The 22,233-nt window shown below is 33.7% G+C and overlaps 7 protein-coding genes across 11 annotated transcripts in view; 3 read left to right on the top strand and 4 right to left on the bottom strand.

Moving 5' to 3' along the window:
• Root (ciliary rootlet coiled-coil, rootletin) overlaps positions 1-932 on the bottom strand; it is a 57,766-nt gene extending 56,834 nt beyond the window's left edge. The window contains exon 1 of the mRNA XM_066300533.1: positions 787-932. The gene's annotated coding sequence lies outside the window, so the exon portion shown is untranslated. The remainder of the gene's footprint in view (positions 1-786) is intronic.
• On the top strand, positions 134-4,928 carry Tti1 (Telo2 interacting protein 1). 3 transcript variants are annotated; one of them, XM_066300537.1, is made up of 15 exons: positions 134-724; positions 974-1,213; positions 1,273-1,403; positions 1,457-1,634; positions 1,692-1,863; positions 1,932-2,233; positions 2,286-2,494; positions 2,551-2,733; positions 2,796-3,008; positions 3,068-3,301; positions 3,353-3,591; positions 3,647-3,944; positions 4,076-4,382; positions 4,442-4,670; positions 4,723-4,928. In XM_066300537.1, exons 2-15 carry the CDS (start codon positions 1,005-1,007, stop codon positions 4,855-4,857), a joined length of 3,039 nt encoding a protein of 1,012 aa, XP_066156634.1. In that variant the 5' UTR covers positions 134-724; positions 974-1,004; the 3' UTR covers positions 4,858-4,928. The 3 variants fall into 3 exon arrangements, with proteins under 3 accessions (XP_066156634.1, XP_066156631.1, XP_066156633.1); XM_066300534.1 differs by having other exon boundaries at positions 1,264-1,403; XM_066300536.1 differs by having other exon boundaries at positions 919-1,213; positions 1,264-1,403.
• Positions 4,870-13,249, bottom strand: LOC136349161 (uncharacterized). 3 transcript variants are annotated; one of them, XM_066300538.1, is made up of 14 exons: positions 13,150-13,249; positions 12,227-12,550; positions 11,851-12,170; positions 11,282-11,483; positions 10,958-11,219; positions 10,795-10,906; positions 10,422-10,743; positions 10,224-10,370; positions 9,930-10,169; positions 9,637-9,877; positions 6,827-7,037; positions 6,558-6,767; positions 5,984-6,496; positions 4,870-5,245 (listed from the first exon to the last, which is right to left on the bottom strand). In XM_066300538.1, the coding sequence occupies exons 2-14, from the start codon at positions 12,417-12,419 to the stop codon at positions 5,180-5,182; spliced, it is 3,039 nt and encodes a 1,012-aa protein (XP_066156635.1). In that variant the 5' UTR covers positions 12,420-12,550; positions 13,150-13,249; the 3' UTR covers positions 4,870-5,179. The 3 variants fall into 3 exon arrangements, with proteins under 3 accessions (XP_066156635.1, XP_066156636.1, XP_066156637.1); XM_066300539.1 differs by having other exon boundaries at positions 10,422-10,737; XM_066300540.1 differs by having other exon boundaries at positions 4,870-6,496.
• A 116-nt stretch (positions 13,250-13,365) lies between these two features.
• mRpL43 (mitochondrial ribosomal protein L43) lies at positions 13,366-14,218 on the top strand. Its single transcript, XM_066300167.1, has 3 exons — positions 13,366-13,620; positions 13,685-13,791; positions 13,848-14,218. The coding sequence occupies exons 1-3, from the start codon at positions 13,484-13,486 to the stop codon at positions 14,159-14,161; spliced, it is 558 nt and encodes a 185-aa protein (XP_066156264.1). The 5' UTR covers positions 13,366-13,483; the 3' UTR covers positions 14,162-14,218.
• Positions 14,204-15,105, bottom strand: Pfdn2 (prefoldin 2). The gene is made up of 2 exons (XM_066300168.1): positions 14,872-15,105; positions 14,204-14,757 (listed from the first exon to the last, which is right to left on the bottom strand). Exons 1-2 carry the CDS (start codon positions 15,018-15,020, stop codon positions 14,457-14,459), a joined length of 450 nt encoding a protein of 149 aa, XP_066156265.1. The 5' UTR covers positions 15,021-15,105; the 3' UTR covers positions 14,204-14,456.
• A 287-nt stretch (positions 15,106-15,392) lies between these two features.
• LOC136348963 (periodic tryptophan protein 2 homolog) lies at positions 15,393-19,761 on the top strand. Its single transcript, XM_066300164.1, has 15 exons — positions 15,393-15,602; positions 15,900-16,012; positions 16,084-16,307; positions 16,366-16,537; positions 16,590-16,770; positions 16,824-17,067; positions 17,122-17,289; positions 17,338-17,590; positions 17,645-17,819; positions 17,871-18,181; positions 18,236-18,383; positions 18,438-18,759; positions 18,813-18,887; positions 18,946-19,165; positions 19,214-19,761. Exons 1-15 carry the CDS (start codon positions 15,585-15,587, stop codon positions 19,386-19,388), a joined length of 2,799 nt encoding a protein of 932 aa, XP_066156261.1. The 5' UTR covers positions 15,393-15,584; the 3' UTR covers positions 19,389-19,761.
• A 1,012-nt stretch (positions 19,762-20,773) lies between these two features.
• On the bottom strand, positions 20,774-22,047 carry LOC136348964 (ER membrane protein complex subunit 2-like). The gene is made up of 4 exons (XM_066300165.1): positions 21,869-22,047; positions 21,705-21,818; positions 21,354-21,648; positions 20,774-21,300 (listed from the first exon to the last, which is right to left on the bottom strand). The coding sequence occupies exons 1-4, from the start codon at positions 21,870-21,872 to the stop codon at positions 20,898-20,900; spliced, it is 816 nt and encodes a 271-aa protein (XP_066156262.1). The 5' UTR covers positions 21,873-22,047; the 3' UTR covers positions 20,774-20,897.
• Between the last annotated feature and the right edge of the window lie 186 nt (positions 22,048-22,233).

The raw sequence follows: 22,233 nt of genomic DNA, 5'->3' as shown, positions 1-22,233 counted from the left end.
AAGGTGATAACGCGCTTTACGCCTTTAGGGCTCGAGACAAAACGATGCCCGATCAAAGATGAAGTAATAATCAATGAATGAGCCACTGTAGTTAACAATTATTTAATTTGTGTTCAAGTACAATGCCCATTACTTTTTAAATTTATCGGCGGCCCCCAATATTTGGGTAAATAACGCATGTTTCTTAGATGTGAGATTACCTAAGGGAGGCTGTATTTAAAAGAAATTTAAAGGCAATTTTTTTAGATATTCATTCATTGTCTTATAATACATAATCTTAATCTCTGAGAATCAGTTTGCAAAAAATGGGCCGTCGAAGGAAATCACAGAAACAGAAAAATAAACTGATTTTCAAATTATATACATATCTGAGCAATTTTCGACACAGTCTACATGTTGGAGATATGACGGAATAATACACTCTATGGCAATAAAGCCGACCGAGCGAATGTTTAAACCATTGTCTCGCTTAGATTGGTGATGCGTAACTCATTGAATTATCGTAATAAGTAGGAATGAGATAGAGCTGTACCGGAAGCGTTCAGAATTTAATTCCAACCAACGAAACGAGACGGCCGTGCGGACCATTATTTTCTCATCCACTTTCGATTTTCAAAATAAGTCCAAAAACCAGTGCTTTTCTAGTGTTTCACTGATTTCGAAAGAAATTCTTAAGAAATCTATTCAAATATACCTACATTTAACCCACAACTATCTCACACATGTAAGTATAAATTACCCTAATTTTTTACCCTTTACCTACCCAAAACGATACCATAAACTTACCCCTTAAAAACTCACGCCACACTGCATCCACCTCACATTTCCTGCACCTTCACTTAGATCCCACAATGTCCCCATGGAAAAAAACGTCCTTTATGGCCCTTTAATTACATTATTTCAATGAATCATTTTCAGATTTGCTTGGATATTTATAAATACAAACATAACCTTCTCTGCCCTTTGTCTTTAGATGGAAAACGCGGTAGATTCAAAATAATTCAATGATTATGGAAGGAACCGCCTTTAAATTGTTTTCGGAGGCTGCAGAACTGTGCAAAAATATTAATAAGAGTCCGTCAGACTTAAAGCTGCTGGAAAACTTCAGAATATTTGTTGAAGGAGCTCCAAATAGTTTTGCGAGTGGGGCTCAAAAGGTGTTAATTAGTTGTTTGTTTCCTTATATTGCTGCTGTTTCAAAAGACAGGAACAGGTAATCATTTTTATTATGTCTTGAATTTAAAATTACCGCAACCTTTTAAGCATTTCTAGCCAAGGAAAGCATGTGTTGGTTCAAACATTAGACACACTTTTCCCCAAAATTACCATTGATAATTCGAGTGTTTTTAACAATTTGTATACATTCCTGCTCCTGGAGTTATACGATTATAGACAACACAAAGGTAACTCAGTTTAAAGCTTTTTTCCAAAAATAAAAACATCTTATATTTTCCAGTTCTTCCCATTTGTGAAGAATACAAAACATCACTACTTAAATGTATGACAAGTCTTATGAACTCGATTTCTTATGAATTAGTTGAGGAACTTTATGTTAATGAATATATACCTCAATTTTCCCAAATAATCTATGTATGCACTGAGCTGGCAAGGCATGAACGTGCAAAAAATATTAGGTAAGAAACTAACTGCACTTGATTCTCAGAAATTGTTCATGATACCAAAAATTCTAGATTGGAAGCAATTACATGCATTATGGCCGTAGCTCGAGTAGAGAAAACTGAATCAGATCCAGTGTTTCTTAATCAATGTGCCAATATCTTCATGTTCTTCCTTCCAGGTCTATCTGCAGCATTCAGTGAAATTGTTTTGGAAGATCATAAAGCAGGGCACAAACTTATAGTTGTAAGTTTTGAAGAATTTTTCTTTTGTGTTATGAGTTTATGTAGTAAGTTTATTATATTTGCCTTCAGCTAACACTTAGAGCCTATGGGAAAATTGTGTCTCTGGTAATGCGAGATTATAATGCCTTTGACCAAAAGCTTGACATCACTGAAAATTTGAATAGATTTACCATAAAAGGGAAGCTTAAAGGTAAAAAGGAAATTGACCAATACCTGAAAAATACCATTAGGAATAGTGAGTGGTATCGGCACAATGATTCAAATTTGAATGTAAATTTGAAAAAATTATGGAAATTAACTTATCACAGTGAAGATAAAGTTCGAAGAGAACTTTTTATGATGGCCAGTATTATTATCAGGGATTGTGCTGGGTAAGTCAATAGTTTTGTAAAATTTAAATAGAAAAATTTAATTTCGTTTTAGTACAATGCCTCAATCGGTTAGTACACTGTTAGAACATCTCATTATGCTTTCTCAAGACTCGGTAAATGACATTGTAAATTCAAGCACTAAAAGGATAGAATCCTTTTCTCAGATACTTTCAAATGGTCACTTCCACTCTGTTTTTGAATATTTAGAAGATGGATTTTATAACTCCCTCACCAGTTTACCAAGAACATTTAACAGTATAGGTATTTCCTTTCACATATACTGTAATTTCTCTATTTAATTAATTTTTTTTTAACAGATGATGGAGAAAAAATTGCAAATTTAAACCTAATTATAGGTTACATTCATCTCTTTGGAGATAAAGGTTTAAATCAAATTATGCTGTCTCCAGGCATGTTGCAAACTATGCTTGAGAACCTCTTGCATATCATTGCATTGGAAGCATGTAATATTAGTCTATTGGAAGAGTACAATTTAAAAGGTTTGCTTTTATTTATTATGGACAAGCACAAACTTTTTGTGATTATGAAATTGCTTCCATAGATTTAACGTCCGAATACATGTCTAGTAAACGCCCTTGGATCAATTTCCATTATTTTAAAGATAACTGCATAGAAGCTAAATTTGTTTCTTTGGCTAAACAACTTTCCAAGTCTGAAAGTTTTGAAGTGATTTGCGATTGCTTGGTGGGTAAATTCCGCTATGAAGAAACCAAGAAAAAGGAAGTTATTTGTCTACTAAACACTTTTATATTTGGTAAGTTAATGGACAAAGCTTTATGAGTGTTTTATGAATGTTTTTTATTTTTTCCTCAGGTTTAGATTCAAATATTTCTTTAATAAAAAGTATTCTTAACTTGTACATGGAAGACTCTTTGAATGACTTAAATTATGCCCTTGATTCAGAGGAATTTACTTTAGAACAAATACAAAATAATGTGTTAATTGTTTGTTTGATAACTGAAGGTATTGGCAATATTAGTCAGGTTCTCAAACACGACTTTCGTCCCCTTTTACTGAAGTCGTTATATTTAGTTTTAGAAAAAGCAGGTATTTATACTACAAAATATCTTAATCTCATATTAAGTAAAATGATTTCAGGTAGTGGACATCCTCTAATAAAAGCAGCAGGTCTGCAAACCCTTCAAAAGTTAACGTTAAATTGCGACTATAACAATCTTACTCACTTAATAAGCTCCAACTTTGATTTTTTTTCCTATCAAGTCCAAAGAAAACTGACCAAATTAGACGACAAAGAAGGCGTTTTGAACGTGCTCTCGATAGTCCTGCAACACTGCAGCGAAGATCTTTTACTCCCAATGAAATACATTATAGAAGAGGTATTATCATTTTAAACTCCTATCAAAAAGCCTTTTTATTGAAAACTTATTTCAGATTTTAGTATTATCGTGCGACGAATTCAAAGACCGATATGCCAACAGCTATTTGACTGTGTTTAAAATGTTCATTCTGAGTTTGTGTAGATGGTATAAAGTCGATGTTAAGCAGGAAAATGTGAAGTCTAGAGCTGAGAAAGAAAAGGCAGAAGAAGAGAGTTTTAGGGTTACGGGGATTGATTATAATAGTGGTTTTACCGATGATATAATGGAGGGTAAAAGTGGTGAAGAGCTGTATTGGGAAGATGTAAAACGAAAGGCTCAGGAAGAAGAGGATAATGATCATATTGAAGAAGGTAATGTTTCATATATGAGGGGATAAATTTGGTAGACTTCACTCACAAAATGATCTTTTCTGCAAAAGAATATTTATCCCTACAATTATTAACTTAATGTCGAGATTATGCTATTTTATTATTTCTTAAAGGAGACTCCACAAAACCTCGACCGCCCATGCACGTAGAACTTGCCTCCATAATCCTTAAAAGAAGTCTCCATTTTCTGCCATCTAAAGACCAATCTCAAAGACTGCTGGTGTTGGAGATTTTAGAAAACGGCATTGAATTACTAAGAGATTGGGAGGACGAGCTTCTTCCTACGGTCCATCAAATATGGTGTCCTTTAGTGAGGAGATTCCACGTCGATTCTGACTATGTAACTTTGAGAATTTGTGTCCGATTACTCACAGCTTTAGCACGATTGGCCAAAGATTTTATTCGCTTGAGAGTCGTAAAGTGAGTATATTTATCTCGATTTAAGTTTGAGGTAATAACTAGTTGTTTTGTTAATTAAGAGAATTGCTGAGAAAATTAATAGAGATTCTTGAGCACTCTGCGCAAGCCAGTTACTTACAAGATAAAGGGGCTGCTTACCGCTATAGTCAGCAGTACAAATTTCAGCTTGAATTGTTGTCTTCTATGGGATATCTCTTGTATTACCTCGGAGTGGATGGTGGGATTTTAAAAGAAGTTATTGGAGGAATTAAAGTGTATTTATCTGATAAGCATCCATTGCAGCTCCAGGTATATAGGAATTTGAAGCTAGTTTTAGCGATAAAAACTAATAATTTTCTAGGTTGGCGCTATTGAATTCTTTAAAATGATGTTGATTTACGACGAGGAACCTGTTAAAGAGGCAATTGCTGCGTTGAGGGGAAGTTTAAAAGGTGTGGAATTTGACAAAAATATAAATTACCTACAAAGTCTGTGATAAAAAATGCTATTGAAGTTACTCAATATTGTAATATATGTGTTTGTATTTACAATAGAAAAAAAAACATTGCACGCCTCTCTGACTTACCGACGATTACAACTATTTACAAGAAGAGTTTTAATACACTTATAAAAAAATAACAACAGAGTCTTACTCCGAATTACCGCTATCCCGAAGAGGGGCTACTTAAACAACGGTACAGTCTTAACAAACTACTACGCCCATTTGCATATGTCTAACTAAATTGTACTACAATGATTTTTACATTATTAAGAGAGGAAGTAGTTGCTTGTTCATAGGAATATTTAAAGGTATTTCTTTAACGAACTCCCTTTTTAGAGTCAAGATCGGACATGGCATCTTGACTGATTAACAATTTTACTGCCTAAAATTAAACCATATTTTAAGAAATAGCGATGCATATGAAAATTATATGAGGCTGAACACATAAACATAAATTAGGTGTTATCACAATAAAAATATACTCAGAGTTGACGTTCAAAAGTCAACTAAAAATGGGGGCTTGACAAGTAATTTATTGTCGATATTGCTGTATGTAATAAAACTTTTAGGTCAGTAAATAATTATTCGATTACGTGTTATGTACAAAGAGTTTTAAAAAGTAAAATTACCACGTCAAAAAAAAAATGAAATCTAATAAGGGCAAAAATGACCACATATACATTTTGCACATTGGTGAAAGCACAAAAAGATAAAAAAAACTGTGAAATTTAATAGTAATTTTTTACATATCTCCTTCTCAAAATAACAAAGGCATAAAATAAGAGATAAAATTTGCGTGTTCTAAAGAAGACTGCGTACAAAGCAGAATAGAATATTAATTAAAAACAAATACTTCGTATGCCAAATTAAAAGATATTAAAAATGAATAAAATAAACAGGATCAAAATCTTATTTTCACTCAACGGATGTTTCCCACGCTTTAAATATTACCAAAGTTATCTTAGTTTGGGCCAAAAAACATTATAAAATGTAAACTCTTGGAAGATATTGCGGCGGAAAACATTCCTTGGTCAAAATACGACTCCTCTTGTATACTATCCATCCAATCACACAAACCCCTATAAAACGATTTATCGTTAGCTTAATTTTCAGTACTCACAGGTTCCCTGGCATGATGTATTTGCACGTGTTTGTTATGGTTTGATTTCGTGGTGGACGTCTTGCCGCAAATGTGACAGGAATACGGCCGATCTCCGCTGTGGACCCTCATGTGATCTTTCAAGTAATACGATCGATGAAACGACTTGCCGCATACGTTGCAGTTGTATGTTTTGACGTTTTCGTGTTCGCGCACATGCCGCTGACAATTTGACTTTCGGATAAACTGCGCGCCGCAGTAATTGCATGTGTAGGGGCGCACGCTCTTATGCGAGTGCATGTGCGAGGTGTAGTCGTTTTCGCGGATAAAGGCCGCCCTGCACAACTCGCACTTAAATGGTTTCTGAGTCCGCGAGGCGTGCGTCCATTTGTGCAGTTTCAAGTTCCACTTAGTTGTGAACTCTTTGTTGCATATGGAACAGCTGAATGGGCGTTGATTAGTGTGGGTTTTGAGGTGCGCGTCCAGAGACGTTTTCAGGTAGATACCTTTGCAAATATGGCATTCTGCGTTAGACTGTAGAAGTGAAATTGATTGAAGGGAAACGCTGATTGGATTGAACAAAGAAAAATTTTACCATTGAAGGATTTCTATTATCTGGTAAATACTCTGCATTATGGGCCCTTCGCATGTGCCTTGTCAAACTAGCCATATGTATGAACTTTTCGCTGCATTGGGTGCAAGATTTTGGCTTCGCATCGTGAATCTCCTTATGCCATGCCAGTTTTTTCTTCGAGTGAAATACTTCACCGCAGAAGCAAATCAGGTCTTTAATTTTTCTCTTAATCTAAAAAATAAACCTTGTTGACTTTTTGAAGAAATACAAATATAACATTCAAAACTTACCATGAAGTGATGTTTATTGCGATGCTGCACCAGATTAGAATGCCGCCTGAAGGTCTCAGGACACATGGAACATTTTATGGGCGAGTTCCCAGTATGACAATTCCTGTGTTCTTCTAGCTTTTGCTTCACTAAAAACGCTCTATCGCAGAGTTCACATTTGAAGGGTTTGATGCCTAAATGTCTCGCTGTATGGAGTTTCAGTCCTTGTTTTCTGAAAATGCGCATTTAGTTGGTATGCAGTGTGTCAAATGAGAGAATAATGAAATGGTGAACAAAATTCTCTAAATTTATTTTGGATTTGGAGGTATTAAAAAGCCAGATGCATTTAATTTTATTACTCGTTTTTATACTTCTAGTTGAACTTTTATTGACTTTCCTCAGTATAATGAATAGAACAAGATAGAGAATATTATTGCATAAACGTGGACATATTAATGGTAAATTATTACGATAAATGTATTATGTCCACACTGTTGAGTCGCAGGAAAACAACGTAATTTGCTCTCTAAGATTATTATTTGTTCCATTTTGTTTAAATTCTTGACAATATGGGAACTGAACACAAAAATCAAAATATAATCATATTGCACTATGCTCCCTGAAACAGTCTGGTACTATATAAAGAGTGTCATATTTAAAACTGTGATTGAAAATTACTCAAAAATAGTATGTTGTATGAAAAAGTTTCAAATAAAAGTGATCCAGTAAAGAGGGAGATATGAAGATAGTGACTTAGTCAAAACGCCATTTTAAGGGCAACATTTTTTTCAAATGAAAACCCTGTATTTTTTTACAGATTCTTGTGGATCTTCGAAAAATAAATATCTTTTATTTCAAAAATTTTTTTAGACGTTTTGCTGCAGAATTATCCTTGATTTTTGTCTAATTTTTGAGGTTGTCGAAATAATTGCATTTTTTTTCTAAAAAAGTTTTTGCAATGCATGTTCTGTTCAAAACTCATAATAATCCTTCTATCTAATAAAAAAATATATATATATTTCTATGAAAATGTTTTCTTAAATTTTCTTTTGTAAGAGTCTACCTTATGACAACGAATTTATCTACAAGAAATCGATATTTTTTTTTCCACAATCAATTTAATTGTTTTGTGTGAAATTTTTCAAAACTCAACAATTGAAATGGATTGCTACAGTTTGTGTGAAAAATTAGAAATGTTTTTTATTAATGGAGAGGCTGAAAGAAATATTGGTTGGGCAGTAAAACTTTATGCTGAAAGATTTCCGGATGAAAGTTCCCTATTGAACAACTTTCAACAGTGTCATTAAAAATTTCAAAGAAACGAAAATGTTGAAAACAAAAAGACACAATCGCTCCCGAGGTGCAACACATGAAGGCAATGAAACTGCAGTTCTTGCAGCTGTTACCTTTAATCCCCATGTAAGTTGTAGTCAAATTGCTTCTGACTTAGGAATATCAAAGATAAGTGTCCAAAGAATTTTGAAGGTGAATAAATACCATCCTTACCACATTTCTTTACATCAGGAACTCCATGAAACTGTGATTTTTAAAATTATGTGAATTTTTGTAATTGGGCAAGGCAGCAATTAAATCAAAATGCAATTTCTTTTTCAACGTTTTGTTTTCGAACGATTCCATATTCACACACCATGGTGCAGTGAATTACTACAATCTGCCTTTTTGTAGTGTTGTAAACCCACACTGGCTTAGAGAAGTTATATATCAAAGACCATAGTCAGTGAATGTAGTGCGGTATTATTGGGGAGTACTTAATTGGATCTTTCTTCATTGAAGGAATCCTGAACGGAGAAATTTACCGCAATTTCTTGTGTAAGAATTTTCTAGAATTGATAGAAAACTTTCCACTTGCGATTAGACGGGTAATGTGGTATCAGCATGACAGCTGTCCAGCCCATTTTTCTAGAATGTCTCGTGAGGTTCTGGATGAAATGGATAATGGATTGCACGGAGTGGTCCAGTAATCTGGCCTCCTAGGTCGCCTGATATGACCTCACCAGATTTTTTCCTTTGGTGTTTTTTAAAGGACAAAGCTTATGCAGAAGTACCAACAATGCAGACGACATGAAAAAGAGAATTGAAAATGCGTGTCAATTGATAAACGGAGAGATGTGGCGGAGAATAAACAATTCTTTAGAACATTTTCTCTCATAAGTTTTTCAAATCGGGATTTTAAATTAATTTGCCAAAGTTAAATTTTTTTTTTTCATAGAAATAATTTTTTTTTTATTAGACAGAAGGATTTTTATGAGTTTTAAACAGAATATGTGTTGCAAAACTGGTCTAGAAAAAAAATGCAATCATTTGAACTATCTAAAAAATTCGATAAACATATAGGATAACTCTACAGCAAAACGTCTAATAAAATAATTGTTCAAAAAAAGATATTCATTTTTTGAAGGTCTACAAGGATCTATAACAAAATACGGGGTTTCTATTTGAAAAAAAAATGTCCTTGAAATTACCTTAAAATGACATTTTGGTTTAAAAGTCACTATCTTTATGATATGTCCCCCGCTTTATCGGACAACTTTTATTTTAATTTTTTTTTTCATACAACGTGACGTTTTTGAGTAATCTTCACTTACAACTTTAAATAGGATAATATTATGGTTATAAATTTTCATTTTTTATCTTGACAATTTGGCGAGTTAAATAATAGGTTAAAATGCAACAAGTATTGCTAACCTGATCAGATATCTCCAAAGTTGATATTCATACTCATACACACAATACTCTCTAAATTTACCACCTGTTCCCTCATTTAATCAAAAATATCTATTGTCATTTCTAAGCTAACGTTAAGCTCTTACCTATAGAACAACTTGCCGCATATCCGACACTCTAAAGGATGGATTTTTAAATGCGCATTAAACTTGTGCTGCATGTCAAAAGTCTCGTCGCATATCTGACACTTGGACACTTTGGTTTTCGGCCTATGTAAATCGGTATTGTGCAATCTCAGTTCTTTTTTAGTTTTGAATACTGTGTCACAGCTTCTGCACATGTTTATGACTGGGGGTTTAACTTCCTCCTTTATTTCATTCTTGCTTTCTGCAAAAAAAGAAACAGTCATACATGAATTAAAGTTTAAAACTGTTCTTACCCAGCCCTTCATCATCCACTAGCTCTTCAGCATTCTCCACTTTAAGAATACTTGTAAAAACACTTTCAAACTTCGGTGTTTCTTTCTTAGCTTTCTTGGGTTTGATCACCAGCTTTTTAACCTTTTTCCTGTTAATATCTAGACCAATTGGCTTTAATAAGGGTTTCTCTTTATCCATTGTCATGGTGCTCTCTTTGACTTCTTGTTTCAATGCTGACACGTCTACAGTGCTAATGTGGTCTAGAGAAACAAAAAAAAATATAATTATATTAAGTTTATGATTTTGAAAATCACCTTTCCGATCCCCTTCTTCCACATAGGGGTGCATCCCTTCACTACTGTCCCAAGAATTGTTTTCATAGCACCCAACACTGCTTTGATCTTGATAGTGTTGAATGTGATTCCAAGTGATGTCACTTGAACTTCCCATGCTCTCTTGACCTAAAAAAATCTTCCTTAAAATTACATTAAACAAAAAAATAATGACTTTACCTGAAAGTTCTCCTCTTGGGGGCATTTTTTCATCTGACCGAATGTTTACCCCTTCAACACAACTATCCTCCATCCCACCCAAAATGCTGTGCTCAATAATTTCAATGTTCCCATCATGAGGCCTTGGGGACATTACTGAGACTCCATTGATTGTCATTAAAATAGGGGGATTTTCTCCACTTAAAGTTTCATGAGAGGCTATAAGAGGGGAATTTGAGAAATCCCCAATTATCACTTGCATTCCTTCAATCTCATCCATGCTCATAAACTCCAGTGCTTCAGTGTTATTTATTATTTTAGCAGAAGTATAAATGGGCTGCGACTTGAAAATCCAATCATTATTATCATTAACATCAAAATCAGCACTTAATACCTGCTCATAACCCTGATGATCCTCATGACTGTAAACTGTAGACATATTACTTCTTTGATCAACAAATACATAATCGGATCGAGACTCAGATTGATGTTCCTCATGATGCGACCTAAAACAATGTTTTTATTATAGCTCCGTTACAGTTATAAATTTTTCTTGCCTTGGCGAAAGGTTTACGCATTGCTGCGTCTGACAAGCTTTGTTTAAATCCGGCGAAAACCACTCTGAATGCGAGGAATGTGAGGCAGGAGTTCCAACACATTCCTCATGATCTATGAGGTTGCTAGTATGATACCGAGAATCCTGAGTTGCATTTGAATGTTGGTCGTGTTCAGTTGAATTCTCATTAGTTGAGTAGTTCTGTTCTGTATTAATTTCGTTTTTGTACACAGATTCAGAATCACTGTCTATATTTAGAGGATCTGTTTGACAAAAGAGAGAGTTTAGGATAATGAGATAAAAATCTAGATAAGAAAAGTCTCACCATCTTCCAGAGATACTTCTTGATCTTTAAGAGAGACTTTTAGTATGTCTGAAGGTTCAGGAATGCTGTCATTGCTGGTCACCTCTGGTAATTCCTCTTCATTTTCTGCAGTTTTTTCTATTATTTCCTCTTTGTTGGATTCTTTTTCTTTTGAATTGGGGAGTGATAAATCAGTGGGCCTTGTAACTGTTGAATTATTCAGCTATGAAAAAAATTAAGATCATTTTAAATATTTTGAATTAATAGAGTAAAGAAAATTGTGCCACATATCTGTGTGTATGTATATTTTATATATTTTACTGATAAGTTTGACCTATTATATAACAAAAAAAAACTGAAACAAACAAGTTTCTAAAGAAAGACATATTAAAAATTGGAAGAGTCACAAAAACTATTTGTATTGTGTTTTGAATTCTGTTTCACTCTATTACTTTATATTATTTTAATAAAACAAATTATCTGTTACTAAAATATACATGTTTCATTAAAAAAAAAAAAAAATTGGTACTGCAATAAGATATCCTGTAATCTGAATTAACAAAATTGGACCAAATATAATGTGAACCTACCTGCCCAGAATTACCAGTCCCTTCAAAAGGTAGAGCCCTCACTGAAGGTGGCATACCATTACTTGACATAATCAGCTGCTGTTGCTGGTAAAAATAGGGCATCATTTGCGCATTATACACTGCAGGCACCAAATACTGCTGAGCAAAAGGATTGAAGGGCATTGGGGCTACACTGGATTGATGTGGAGATGATGTACTCATACTCTGTTGGTACATAAAAAAGTGGTTGCCTGGTGTTGGTCCCATGTTGGCAGGGTGACCCAGAGCTACCTGGTTTGTCATATAAGGCCCCATTTGGGGCACCGGAGATTGAGTAATTGCTGAAAGAATATTTCTGTTTTTAATCCCTTTAAAAATATATAGGAATGAAACTTACCTTCAGCAAGATTTTCTTGGCTTTGAGATTGCTGTGAAAGCGGGGCTTGAGTTGCATCTTCTAACAGAGACAGTTTAACTAAAGCATCAATCACCTTTTGTTTGGGGTGACTGGCTAAATGTTGTTTCAAGGTAATGCCAGGTCTAAGATAGAGTGTGCATACAGGGCACATTGTTTCTGTGTTCTGCTGCATTGTGGCTTTTTTTCGGTCAATTTTAAATTAAAATAAGCTTTATGTTGCCATGCCTGTAGTTTTTTTATCTACATTTCTTAAGACATTTCCATGTCCAATACACATATCAAAATACATCCTGCTGGAGGAACCTACAAGACAATATATTTTTAAGGATTTTAAACTACCTCATAAAAAATCAACAACAAACAGAGCAGAGCATCTATACAGAGAAATAAGCATTATCATTTACAATTAGGGCATAGAAAGTGGTCTGAAGTGAGAGTAGGAAAGCTTATTACAAAATAACTTATTTTCAAATAAGAAATTTTGTAACCTGCTGCTTAAAAGGTGTTTTTTAGAAGGTTTAGGTTAATTAATATCTGAAATGTAATATGTTGAAACCTTCCTTGTAGGCAAGTCTAAAATGGAGCCTGGCCATACAAAGTGTAGTATTGATTTGCTTGGTAAAATCAATGGGAGCCTGTAAAAGCAAATAGAAACATTTGATGTCACTTAAACGCCCTTTTCTTCAATAAATGAGCCGAATTTATATTGGAATTTCGTTGGTAAAGAGCTTTTGACAAAATCTGTTTCTTTGTAAACAAATGGGAGCTACTTACCTGCTCTTGATTGCCTGTGTTCAAGGTTAACTTTTACGTGGCCCCCAGACAAAGAAAAAGCCTTATTTCGTGTATTATGAAATGCTCCTATCTTAAGGTAATTATATGATGAAATAAACTCTACAAACCTGTTAAAAGCGAAGGGTTGTCTGCAATTTAAAGGATAGAATTAAATCACTATTCCTTCGGGTTTGGATGATCAACCAAACTAGTGACTTTTTTTACATCAGCGACATGTCACTGAAAGATTACCAAATGACATGTTATTGTCATTTGTCAACGATTGCCGGTAGACTATGTCGAAAATATTTGTATGAAATTTCAGACAAAAATACTGTTTTATATACATTATATTCGTTTTTGATAGTAATCCCCATCTAAACACGGTCAAATAGTCACATTTTATTTCATCATTTATGAATTTTCTTATTAACATATCTAAATCATCAAATCAAGTTTATCATGTCTAATTCACATTTATTCTTAAATTCAGCATTTATTACCACCCCAGGGCAAAATGGTGTTGGTCGTTATGTGTGTCAATTACAAAGGGTTGTATTAAAATTTTGTTTGAATCATGGGGATAGTCGTGGAATGAGGTAAGTAAATTCCCATTATTTATCCTGTTAGGTAGGTTTTCGGTTCTATTTTGTGTCTCTACAGGGATTTCATTGAAACAAAATTAATCGACTTCACTAAAAATAGCCCAGAAGTTGCAGTGTACCTTAAACCTCGGAGACATAGAACACCTGTTATTAAGGCTGAATACTGCAAGTAGAAGAATTTTAAGTCTATCAGCACCTTTTTTACTTTCTTTTTTGATTAGTAAATGGTCATTCTCAATGGATAAATGCCAGACAATTCACAGAAGATGAGGTATGGAAGTGGCTAAAGTTGCTCAAGTCACAATCTTGTGATAGGACAGGAATAAGGATAAGGAAGTTGCTTCACACTGACTATCCATCAATTCAAGGACCATGGACTCCATACACTTTTAGAGACCCCAAGTTAAACTTGGCAACTTTTCCTATTGAACACTTATCAAAAGCTAAGAAGATTGAAAAAAGTGCTACTGAAGATCTTATGGAATTATTCAAAGAGCAACAAATTGAAGATATAGGAAACCGCAGAGGGGAATAGTGTTGTTGATACTATTTAGGAAGTAAATAACTAAATTAAAAAAAGTATTAAAAATTATTTAATTTTCTATTTTCCACTACTGAAGTTAGAACTTGATGCTAAATGCAGTTGAGGTAATGAAAACGTCTGTAATGAACCATAACAGCATTTGAGCAACCAAAATTTCCTCAGTTTTAATAAAAGCAAAACTCATAAATTAGTAACTTTGTTGCTAATAAATCAATCACACTCACATGAAAGTCATTATTTCTCTGTAACTGTATGACATACAATCAAGTTTAATTTATGCTCCCTGTTAAGAAACCAAAACATTCCCTCGAGATGAACATTCTCCTGACTGTGCATTGACAGCCTCCTCTCCTTTCAGATTATCTAAACCTCTAAATCTGATATTGAATTTCTCCCTGTATTCATTTATCTCTTGTCCTTTCTTAGTAATTTGTTCATTGAGCTTTTCAATAACTTCCTTGAGTTTTTCAAAGTTCGTTATTAAAATAGGAAGTACATCTTTTACTTTGCGTTCAGCCAAGACTCCTCCAATAAGTCGGAAACACTTTCGCTCCTCATTTACATTTTTCAATGTTTCAATGACCATTCTGAAATTGAATTTTGGTAATTTTGTAAAGTTCTAATTAAAAGGAGGACTGTGGTAGTGAAAGGGCATGTTGGAAATAGCTTAAATGGGAAGAAATTGCAACATTTGGGCTTACTTATGTTCATTTTGGTCTACTTCTAGTTCGGATAGTTTGCTGGATAAGCTTCGTTGTTCTGTACGGAGGGCTTGGAAACCAGCTAATATTTCTTGAGGGTCTGGACCTTTTGGGGTCTTTTTGTCCGTCTTTTTGGCTTCACTTGCCATATTTGGAAAATATTAAATTGCAGATTTTTCGAAGGAAAGATTCACGTTTTGTTTTCTTCGGTTTTTAATATAGAATAAACTGACATTGACGTTTCAAAGTGATAATCAATCGTTAGTGAATTGTGAGATTTCGTTGCATTTCTACCTGGTCACGTGCATAAAACAAGGATAAAACTTATTCTTGTAGATTTTGCTTCTAAAGAAAATCACCTTTGAACTGCCCTCCAATCTGACATAACGGGAATAGCCCCAGTAATATGTCTTTTAAATTGTATGACTCCTCCTTTATTGCAATAAAATAAACAAGGACAGGGACACGACATCACTGAGACTTAAATACCTTCCAAATTTGCCGCACACGTGGTTGTTGTAACCGTTTATATTGGGGTGGTCAACGAGTAGTGGTACTAACCTGATTTTTATGTTTTGATTATTTGAAATATATGAACATGTGTTAATTATAATTTTGTCTTTTTCGTTTTAATTAGTGTTTGTACGCATCATTTTAGTGAAAAACTGCTGTTTTAAAGCTGTTTTAGTACCCCCATTTAAAGGGGAAACAACATGAAATTCTCTTACAAGGTAAAGATCAACATACATACATACATGTCCAAAAGCATTTATTCAAACAAAATGTTTTCTAAATTTCTGTTACAGAGAGCTCTCAAATGTGTACTATTAGTATATAGAGAAAAAATGCATAATTTTAATTCATTTTTCGTAACAAAAAGAAATTCTGAAAACCAGCTCTATTTATCTCCTTATTGAAAGTCAAAATTGATCATCTATCATAATAATTGAAGCAACTTAACCCTTTTAATTAAAATATTTATGAAACAATTTTACCCACAAGCATCTAAAACTCATTCCTTACTTTAGTTCAGCAATCTCCTGGGTACAGTCTATCGCAAAGGCAATATCCTTTTCACCTCTAATGGTAACTCTGTAATCAGTGCAGTAGGGAATCGAATAAGCATTTTTGATATCAGAAAGTAAGTTCCTTTATCTTAAGATAGAAACTAAAAACTTTCTAAATACTAACTTGAATTAATTGTTATTTCAGCAATAAATCCAGTACCTTGCCCATAGAGAGTAGATTCAATTACATTACTTTAGACTTAAGCCCTAATGGCTGTACATTAATAGCCATAAATGAAGAGGGAGAAGCACATATGATTAGTCTGATATCACAGACTATAGTCCATCGTTATAGGTTTAAAGGCAAGTGTAGGGCTGTGAGATTCAGCCCTGACGGCAAACATTTTGCAGTTTGCAAAGATAATAATGGTAGATATGTTTAATTTGAAAGTTGTTTAATTTAGTAGTACATAAAATGATTTTTCAGTGTTTGTTTTCAAGGCCCCTGGGCCATTTTCTGGTGAATATAATGCCTTCATCATGAAACGGGTATTTCATGGGGCATATGATGAGACTACTTGTTTGGATTGGTCTTTTGATTCTAAAATTTTAGCTGTGGGTTCTAAGGATATGGCAACCAAGTTATATCCAATGGAAAAGTATTAAATTATGTCATTCATATACACAAAAACTAACTGAAAGCTGATTTAGATGCAAAAACTTTAGAATAAACTCATTGGGGAGTCATACTGAGGGCATAGTTGGGTGTTTCTTTGAGAAGGACAGTTACGACCTGATTACAATTTCCAGAAATGGCCAAACTTGTGTTTGGGAGTGTACAATTGAGCCTGATGATTTGCAGGCATTAGATGAGATTTCAATTAAAAGAATTGTAGGTCATAATAATAGTTGTAAAATATAATTTTTTCATGAAATTGTTATTAGAAATCCTCCAATGATAGTGAAGAAGATGATGTAAATACAGAGAAATCTTTGGAGCAATGTCAAGCTGAGGCTGAAAAAGTTTTAGAGGAAATAAATGAAATAAAGGAAGAGGAAACACAGAGTAATAAGTTGATGTATAAGAGAGTTGCAAGGCATTACTTGGCAGATGAAGCAAGGAAGGATAGTAAAGAGGCCTTGCTTATTTCATGTGCCTATAATAAATCTAATAAAATTTTAGTTACTGGTAATTTTTTACCTTTTTTGTAATCCCTAAATATATTTACATAAGATATTTTAGGCTTTTCTTCAGGGTCTTTTTTCATTTATGAAACTCCAGACATGAACTTAATCCACTCATTATCGATTTCCCAAGAAAAAATCTCCTCCCTAGCTTTAAATCAGACAGGTGACTGGATCGCTGTGGGATGTGCTGGAATTGGGCAGTTATTAGTTTGGGAATGGCAAAGTATGTTAAAGATGTTTTTGGTTTGGGTACTGAAAGTGTCTATTTTAGGTGAAACTCATGTAATGAAGCAACAGGGTCATGCAAATAACATGTCTTGCGTAGCTTATTCTGGAGATGGACAGCTGCTAGCCACCGGAGGTCATGATGGAAAAGTTAAATTATGGAATATTGCTTCTGGATTTTGCTTCATAACTTTCAGCGAACACACAAGCTGCATTAGTGGGATTTCATTTAGTGGGAACAAGAAGTTCGTTGTTTCTTGTTCCTTTGATGGAACTGTGAGGGCCTATGATGTTATTAGGTACGTAAAATACATATTTTGGGTGTTACTTCAATTTCAAAATGGTATTCTCAGATATCGAAATTTCAAAACTTTCACATCTCCGAGACCAGTGCAATTCTCATGTGTGAGTGTAGATAGCAGCGGAGATTTTGTAGCTGCAGGTGCACAGGATGTTTTTGATATTTATCTTTGGTCAGTTAAAACAGGGAGATTACTCGAAATTTTATCGGGTCATGAAGGACCAGTTGTAAGTGTTGAAATTTGAAATAAAAGCAATTTACAAACGTTTCTTTCGAAGGCAAGTTTAACGTTCAGCCCTAGCTTAACGTCAACGATCATGGCCTCAGTCTCCTGGGACAAAACCTTGAAAATTTGGGACGCCTTAGAAAAAGGTTCCTCTCACGAAACTATACAGTTAATATCCGATGGTATGTTCGTAACTTTTAACCCCAATGGTCAAGAAGTAGCTGTTGCCACACTTGATGGACACATATCAGTTTTTAATGTAAAAACTGCTAATCAAGTGGTGTCTATTGAAGGTAGAAACGACTTGGGGAGCGGAAGGTCTGAAAGTGATTTAATTACTGCGAAGAAAAATCTAGAGGCCAAGTAAGTTGTAAGCAGGATAATTTAAGTAACAATAATAATTGTGTTATTTTGCAGATCGTTCACAACTCTATGTTATTCAGCAGATGGTGAGTGTATCTTAGCAGGAGGACAATCGAAAAATGTATGCATATATAATGTAAAGGAGGCTTTATTAATGAAGAAATTTGAAATTACCCAAAACCGATCATTAGATTCAGTGGATGTATGTTGAAGTAATTCAAGTCCAAAAAAAAAACTAATTTTTATTCTCTATAAGGACTTCATAAACAGACGCAAATTAACAGAATTCGGCAATATCTCCCTTGTAGAGGAAAGAGAGGAGCGTGAGGGCGGCAAAGTTGCCATTAAATTACCGGGAGTTCGAACCGGAGATATGTCAAGTAGAGCGAGTAAACCCGAGGTGAGAGTATTGTCTTTGCAGTTCTCTCCCACTGGAGAGCAATGGGCAAGCGCCACCACTGAAGGACTGTTGATTTATTCGTTAAGTTCTGGACTTGTATTTGACCCTTGGGATCTGCAAATTGGAATTACCCCCGCATCTCTCCGGCAAGCGCTTAAAGATCAAGATTACCTTAATGGTTTGTTGTTTAACATCCCTTTAAAAATAACAATTTTTAAAAATGTTTTCCAGCCTTAACTATGGCAATCAAAATCAATGAGGCAGGCCTTATCCAAGAAGTTATAGAGAGTGTTCCTATTAGAGATGGTAAGTTGAGGAGCCAATAATATATTAATATATTATTAAAATACGTTTAAAAACATAGTTCAACTGATAATATCGAGTCTACAAGAGAGGTTTATAGAACGATTACTATTGATTATTGCCAGTGCGTTAGATACTTCCAGGCATTTGGAATTTTATTTGTACTGGATGAAGCACACACTGACTGTTCACGGGCCGAAAATCAGCGGTCAAACGAATATGCCTGCGCTATTGGCATTAGAGAAAAGTCTGATCAGAAGATACGAGCAAATTTCAAAGCTGTAAGTTATTCAATTTGTTTCTAAAGTCCCGTATCTAGTTGATTTTAGGTGTGATTACAACAAATATACCATTGAATATGTTATTAATTTAGCGAAAAATATGACTGAAAAACGCTTTAAAGAGGAGAAAATGGAAGAGGATACGAACATTGTTAATTCAGACGATGACTTAAGCATGGAGGCTGAAGATGCTGACGGAAATGTTAGTTTTGAGGATTTATAAGAAATTTTTTTTAACTATTTTTTTATGTGTTGAAATTTTGCGTTTTGAAATTAGTCAGGTTGGGAGTAATAGATGGAAAAACATCAATATAGAAGTCGTACTCTCTGTGACAGTTTCGTAGTCAAACGTTGAGACTACCCCGCATTTAGCGCAGTCAAACGAGTATATGTCTTTCTCTCTCTAGTTTAACATCCTAAGCACTGCAAGAAGAAATCTGCTAATTACATGTCATTTATGTTCTACGAGCAAAATGGCGGTGTTCCTATTCCGTTTGAAATTTACTCCAGTTGTAAATATTTTAAAAAGCATTATGATTGTTATATTATTTATGTAAAAAGAATATTAAATATGGATGAATAAAGGTAAGTATATATTTGTGCAATTTTATTTATTGTAAAAATATAATTTGGTGTGTAAAATATCTTGGAGAAAAGGATTAAATATCTGCTTGTAATCATATGAGAAATATATGTATGCAGGGACTTTTTAAGAGGAAAGCTTATGTAGTCCGGTCTGCAATAACAAAAATTAAAGCAGATTGAATGAAATTTAGTTATCCTGCACCTTTTTGTTCTTTTCAATTAAGCAAATGAACATATTAGGTTCAACTGGAAATGAAATGCAAAAACAAGTCTATTTCTTTTACTAATCATTTATATTTGTAGCAAGTTTTCTGTACTTTTAACAAATTCTCATACAATCTTGCATTATTAACTTTTACTTTCTCGATCCATTCATTTTCAAATTTCTCCATAATTGAACAATTTTCATTCATCTTATAAATAATGTTGATATAACTTGTAAGAATGAAAAAAATATAAGACTTACCAAATCTAATTTTCTATGCACACAGAAAACTACACATTTTTCCTGGTGTGTTTCGAATGGCAGATGCTTCATTAAAGCTTTGACATCTGAAAAATATATATTTTTTAAGTCTAAAATAGTCCTATCAGCAGTTGCATACTCAGTCTCTGCACACTCAAGCCTGATGTCAATACGGTTTATTGTAGGTCCCTGAATAAGACTGATTCACCTATAATTTTTCTTAAAAAAATAAAATAACAAACAACATTTACTACAAAAGAGCAGGCTAATGATGGATATAATAGTTATGCCTTTCATGTCCATTTAATGATCTTTGGAAGTTGGGAAAGTACTTTTATATTCATAGAAAAATTTAAAAATTCAATTAATTAACATAAGATTACCAGTTGGAGGATATAGTTTTACGCATTATTGTTCAAGTTATTGGATTTTAATTATATTTTTAACAATGGTGATGAAGTTTTCTGGCCTTAGTATTTTTTAACAGAAATGTGTTTAGATACTTTTTTAGGTAACATTGATTAGGGTTATTAGCACACATCCTCAAAATTTCCATATAAACAGATGTACATTTTTTATTTATGTATTTTATACAGTTTTCTTGCTTTGTAATACAACCTATTTACTAAAAAACACAACATTAAATCCAACAATACTCCATAAAATACAATAAGAGGAACATTATATTTCAAGAGCAGCTAGAGCTGTGACGACTACATCAGCCTCAGCATATTTAGTTTTTATTTCTTTTATACTCCAGTCCACCAATTTAACTGCCTCTCTTTTCTTTTGAGCTGAACATTTGGATGATACGGACAAAGCCGAGGAAACCAAATATAGCCCATAAAGAGCTCTCATATTTTTGGGATTAATCTTCAAGGCATAAGAATAATATGACCTTGCAATTTCTAAGTTTTCGACACCTCCTTGAGTATACTTTATGTCTGCATATCGTTGGTGCAGTAGATGGTTATGAGGATTGTGCAAAATAAGTTCTTCTACACAGAATGCCGCTTTATTAAAGTCCTGCTCTGAGATGTACAATTCAGACAACTCTTGCCATGCTTCAAAATCGGCCATAAATCTGAAATTATTATATTAATTTAATAATTACTATTTTAGCTATTGTAGGGTTACATTTTCAAATAATCAGTCAACTCTTTAATTGCCTCTACAGTTTTTCCTTGAGCCTTTAAAACTGCAACTTTACGTTTCCTGGCAGTGCTATTAGTCTCATCTTTACTAATGATGGTGTCTAAGAGGTCACTTGCAGTCTCAAAATCCTCTTTAGCTTCAAAGCACATTGCCTGGAGTTTTCTAACTCTGAGGCTGCTTGGGAATTCCTCTAATAAGCTGCTAATGCATTTTTCAGCCACTTTTATAACATGACAATCTAAGGCAGCGATGCAAACTTGTTCAAGTATCAAAAATTCTGTAAAATAGAGGAGATAACAGGTGTATTTTTTTAATGAATTTTCGAGGTGTTACTTTCATTTCCTAGATTGTTAATTTTTAGCCAGAGACCGTTGAACCATATATCCAAGATTTCTCTGCTTTTTCTCTCGTTGTTTTCTCTCCAAGCGCGTAATTGTTCTATTTCTCCTGAAATGTACTTTTTTAGTGAAATGTGAAGAAAATTTATTTTTTTATACCCATGATAAATGTTTTTCTTTTTGCGAACTTAAAGGGAACAATGCAGATAGTTTTATTAAACTTTTCCCTAGTTTTTGATGAAAATAAGTGGTTATATGTTTTGGGCAAATTTTAAGGAAAAACTGGGAGATTTGATTGCAATGAAATAGGAGTATAGAGAGAAGTTGGCATGAAACGGTATTGACGTTTATGTCAGAATCATCTGACTGAGTTTCAATTGTTCATGAATAATTTAATTTTTAATTGTCGACATTCTTTACTTAAGTCAAATCTTTTATACTCCGTTTTCAAAACTTTTTCTTTCAACAGATTAAATATCACAGCTTTTTTTTGTTGAAAATGAATTAAAATATTTGAAAAAAAT

This window comes from Euwallacea fornicatus, chromosome 36 (assembly GCF_040115645.1).
Source record: "Euwallacea fornicatus isolate EFF26 chromosome 36, ASM4011564v1, whole genome shotgun sequence".
NCBI classification, from domain to species: Eukaryota; Metazoa; Arthropoda; class Insecta; order Coleoptera; family Curculionidae; genus Euwallacea; species Euwallacea fornicatus.
The sequence above is the reverse complement of the archived record's forward strand: the minus strand, read 5'-3'. Positions and strand labels throughout refer to the sequence as shown.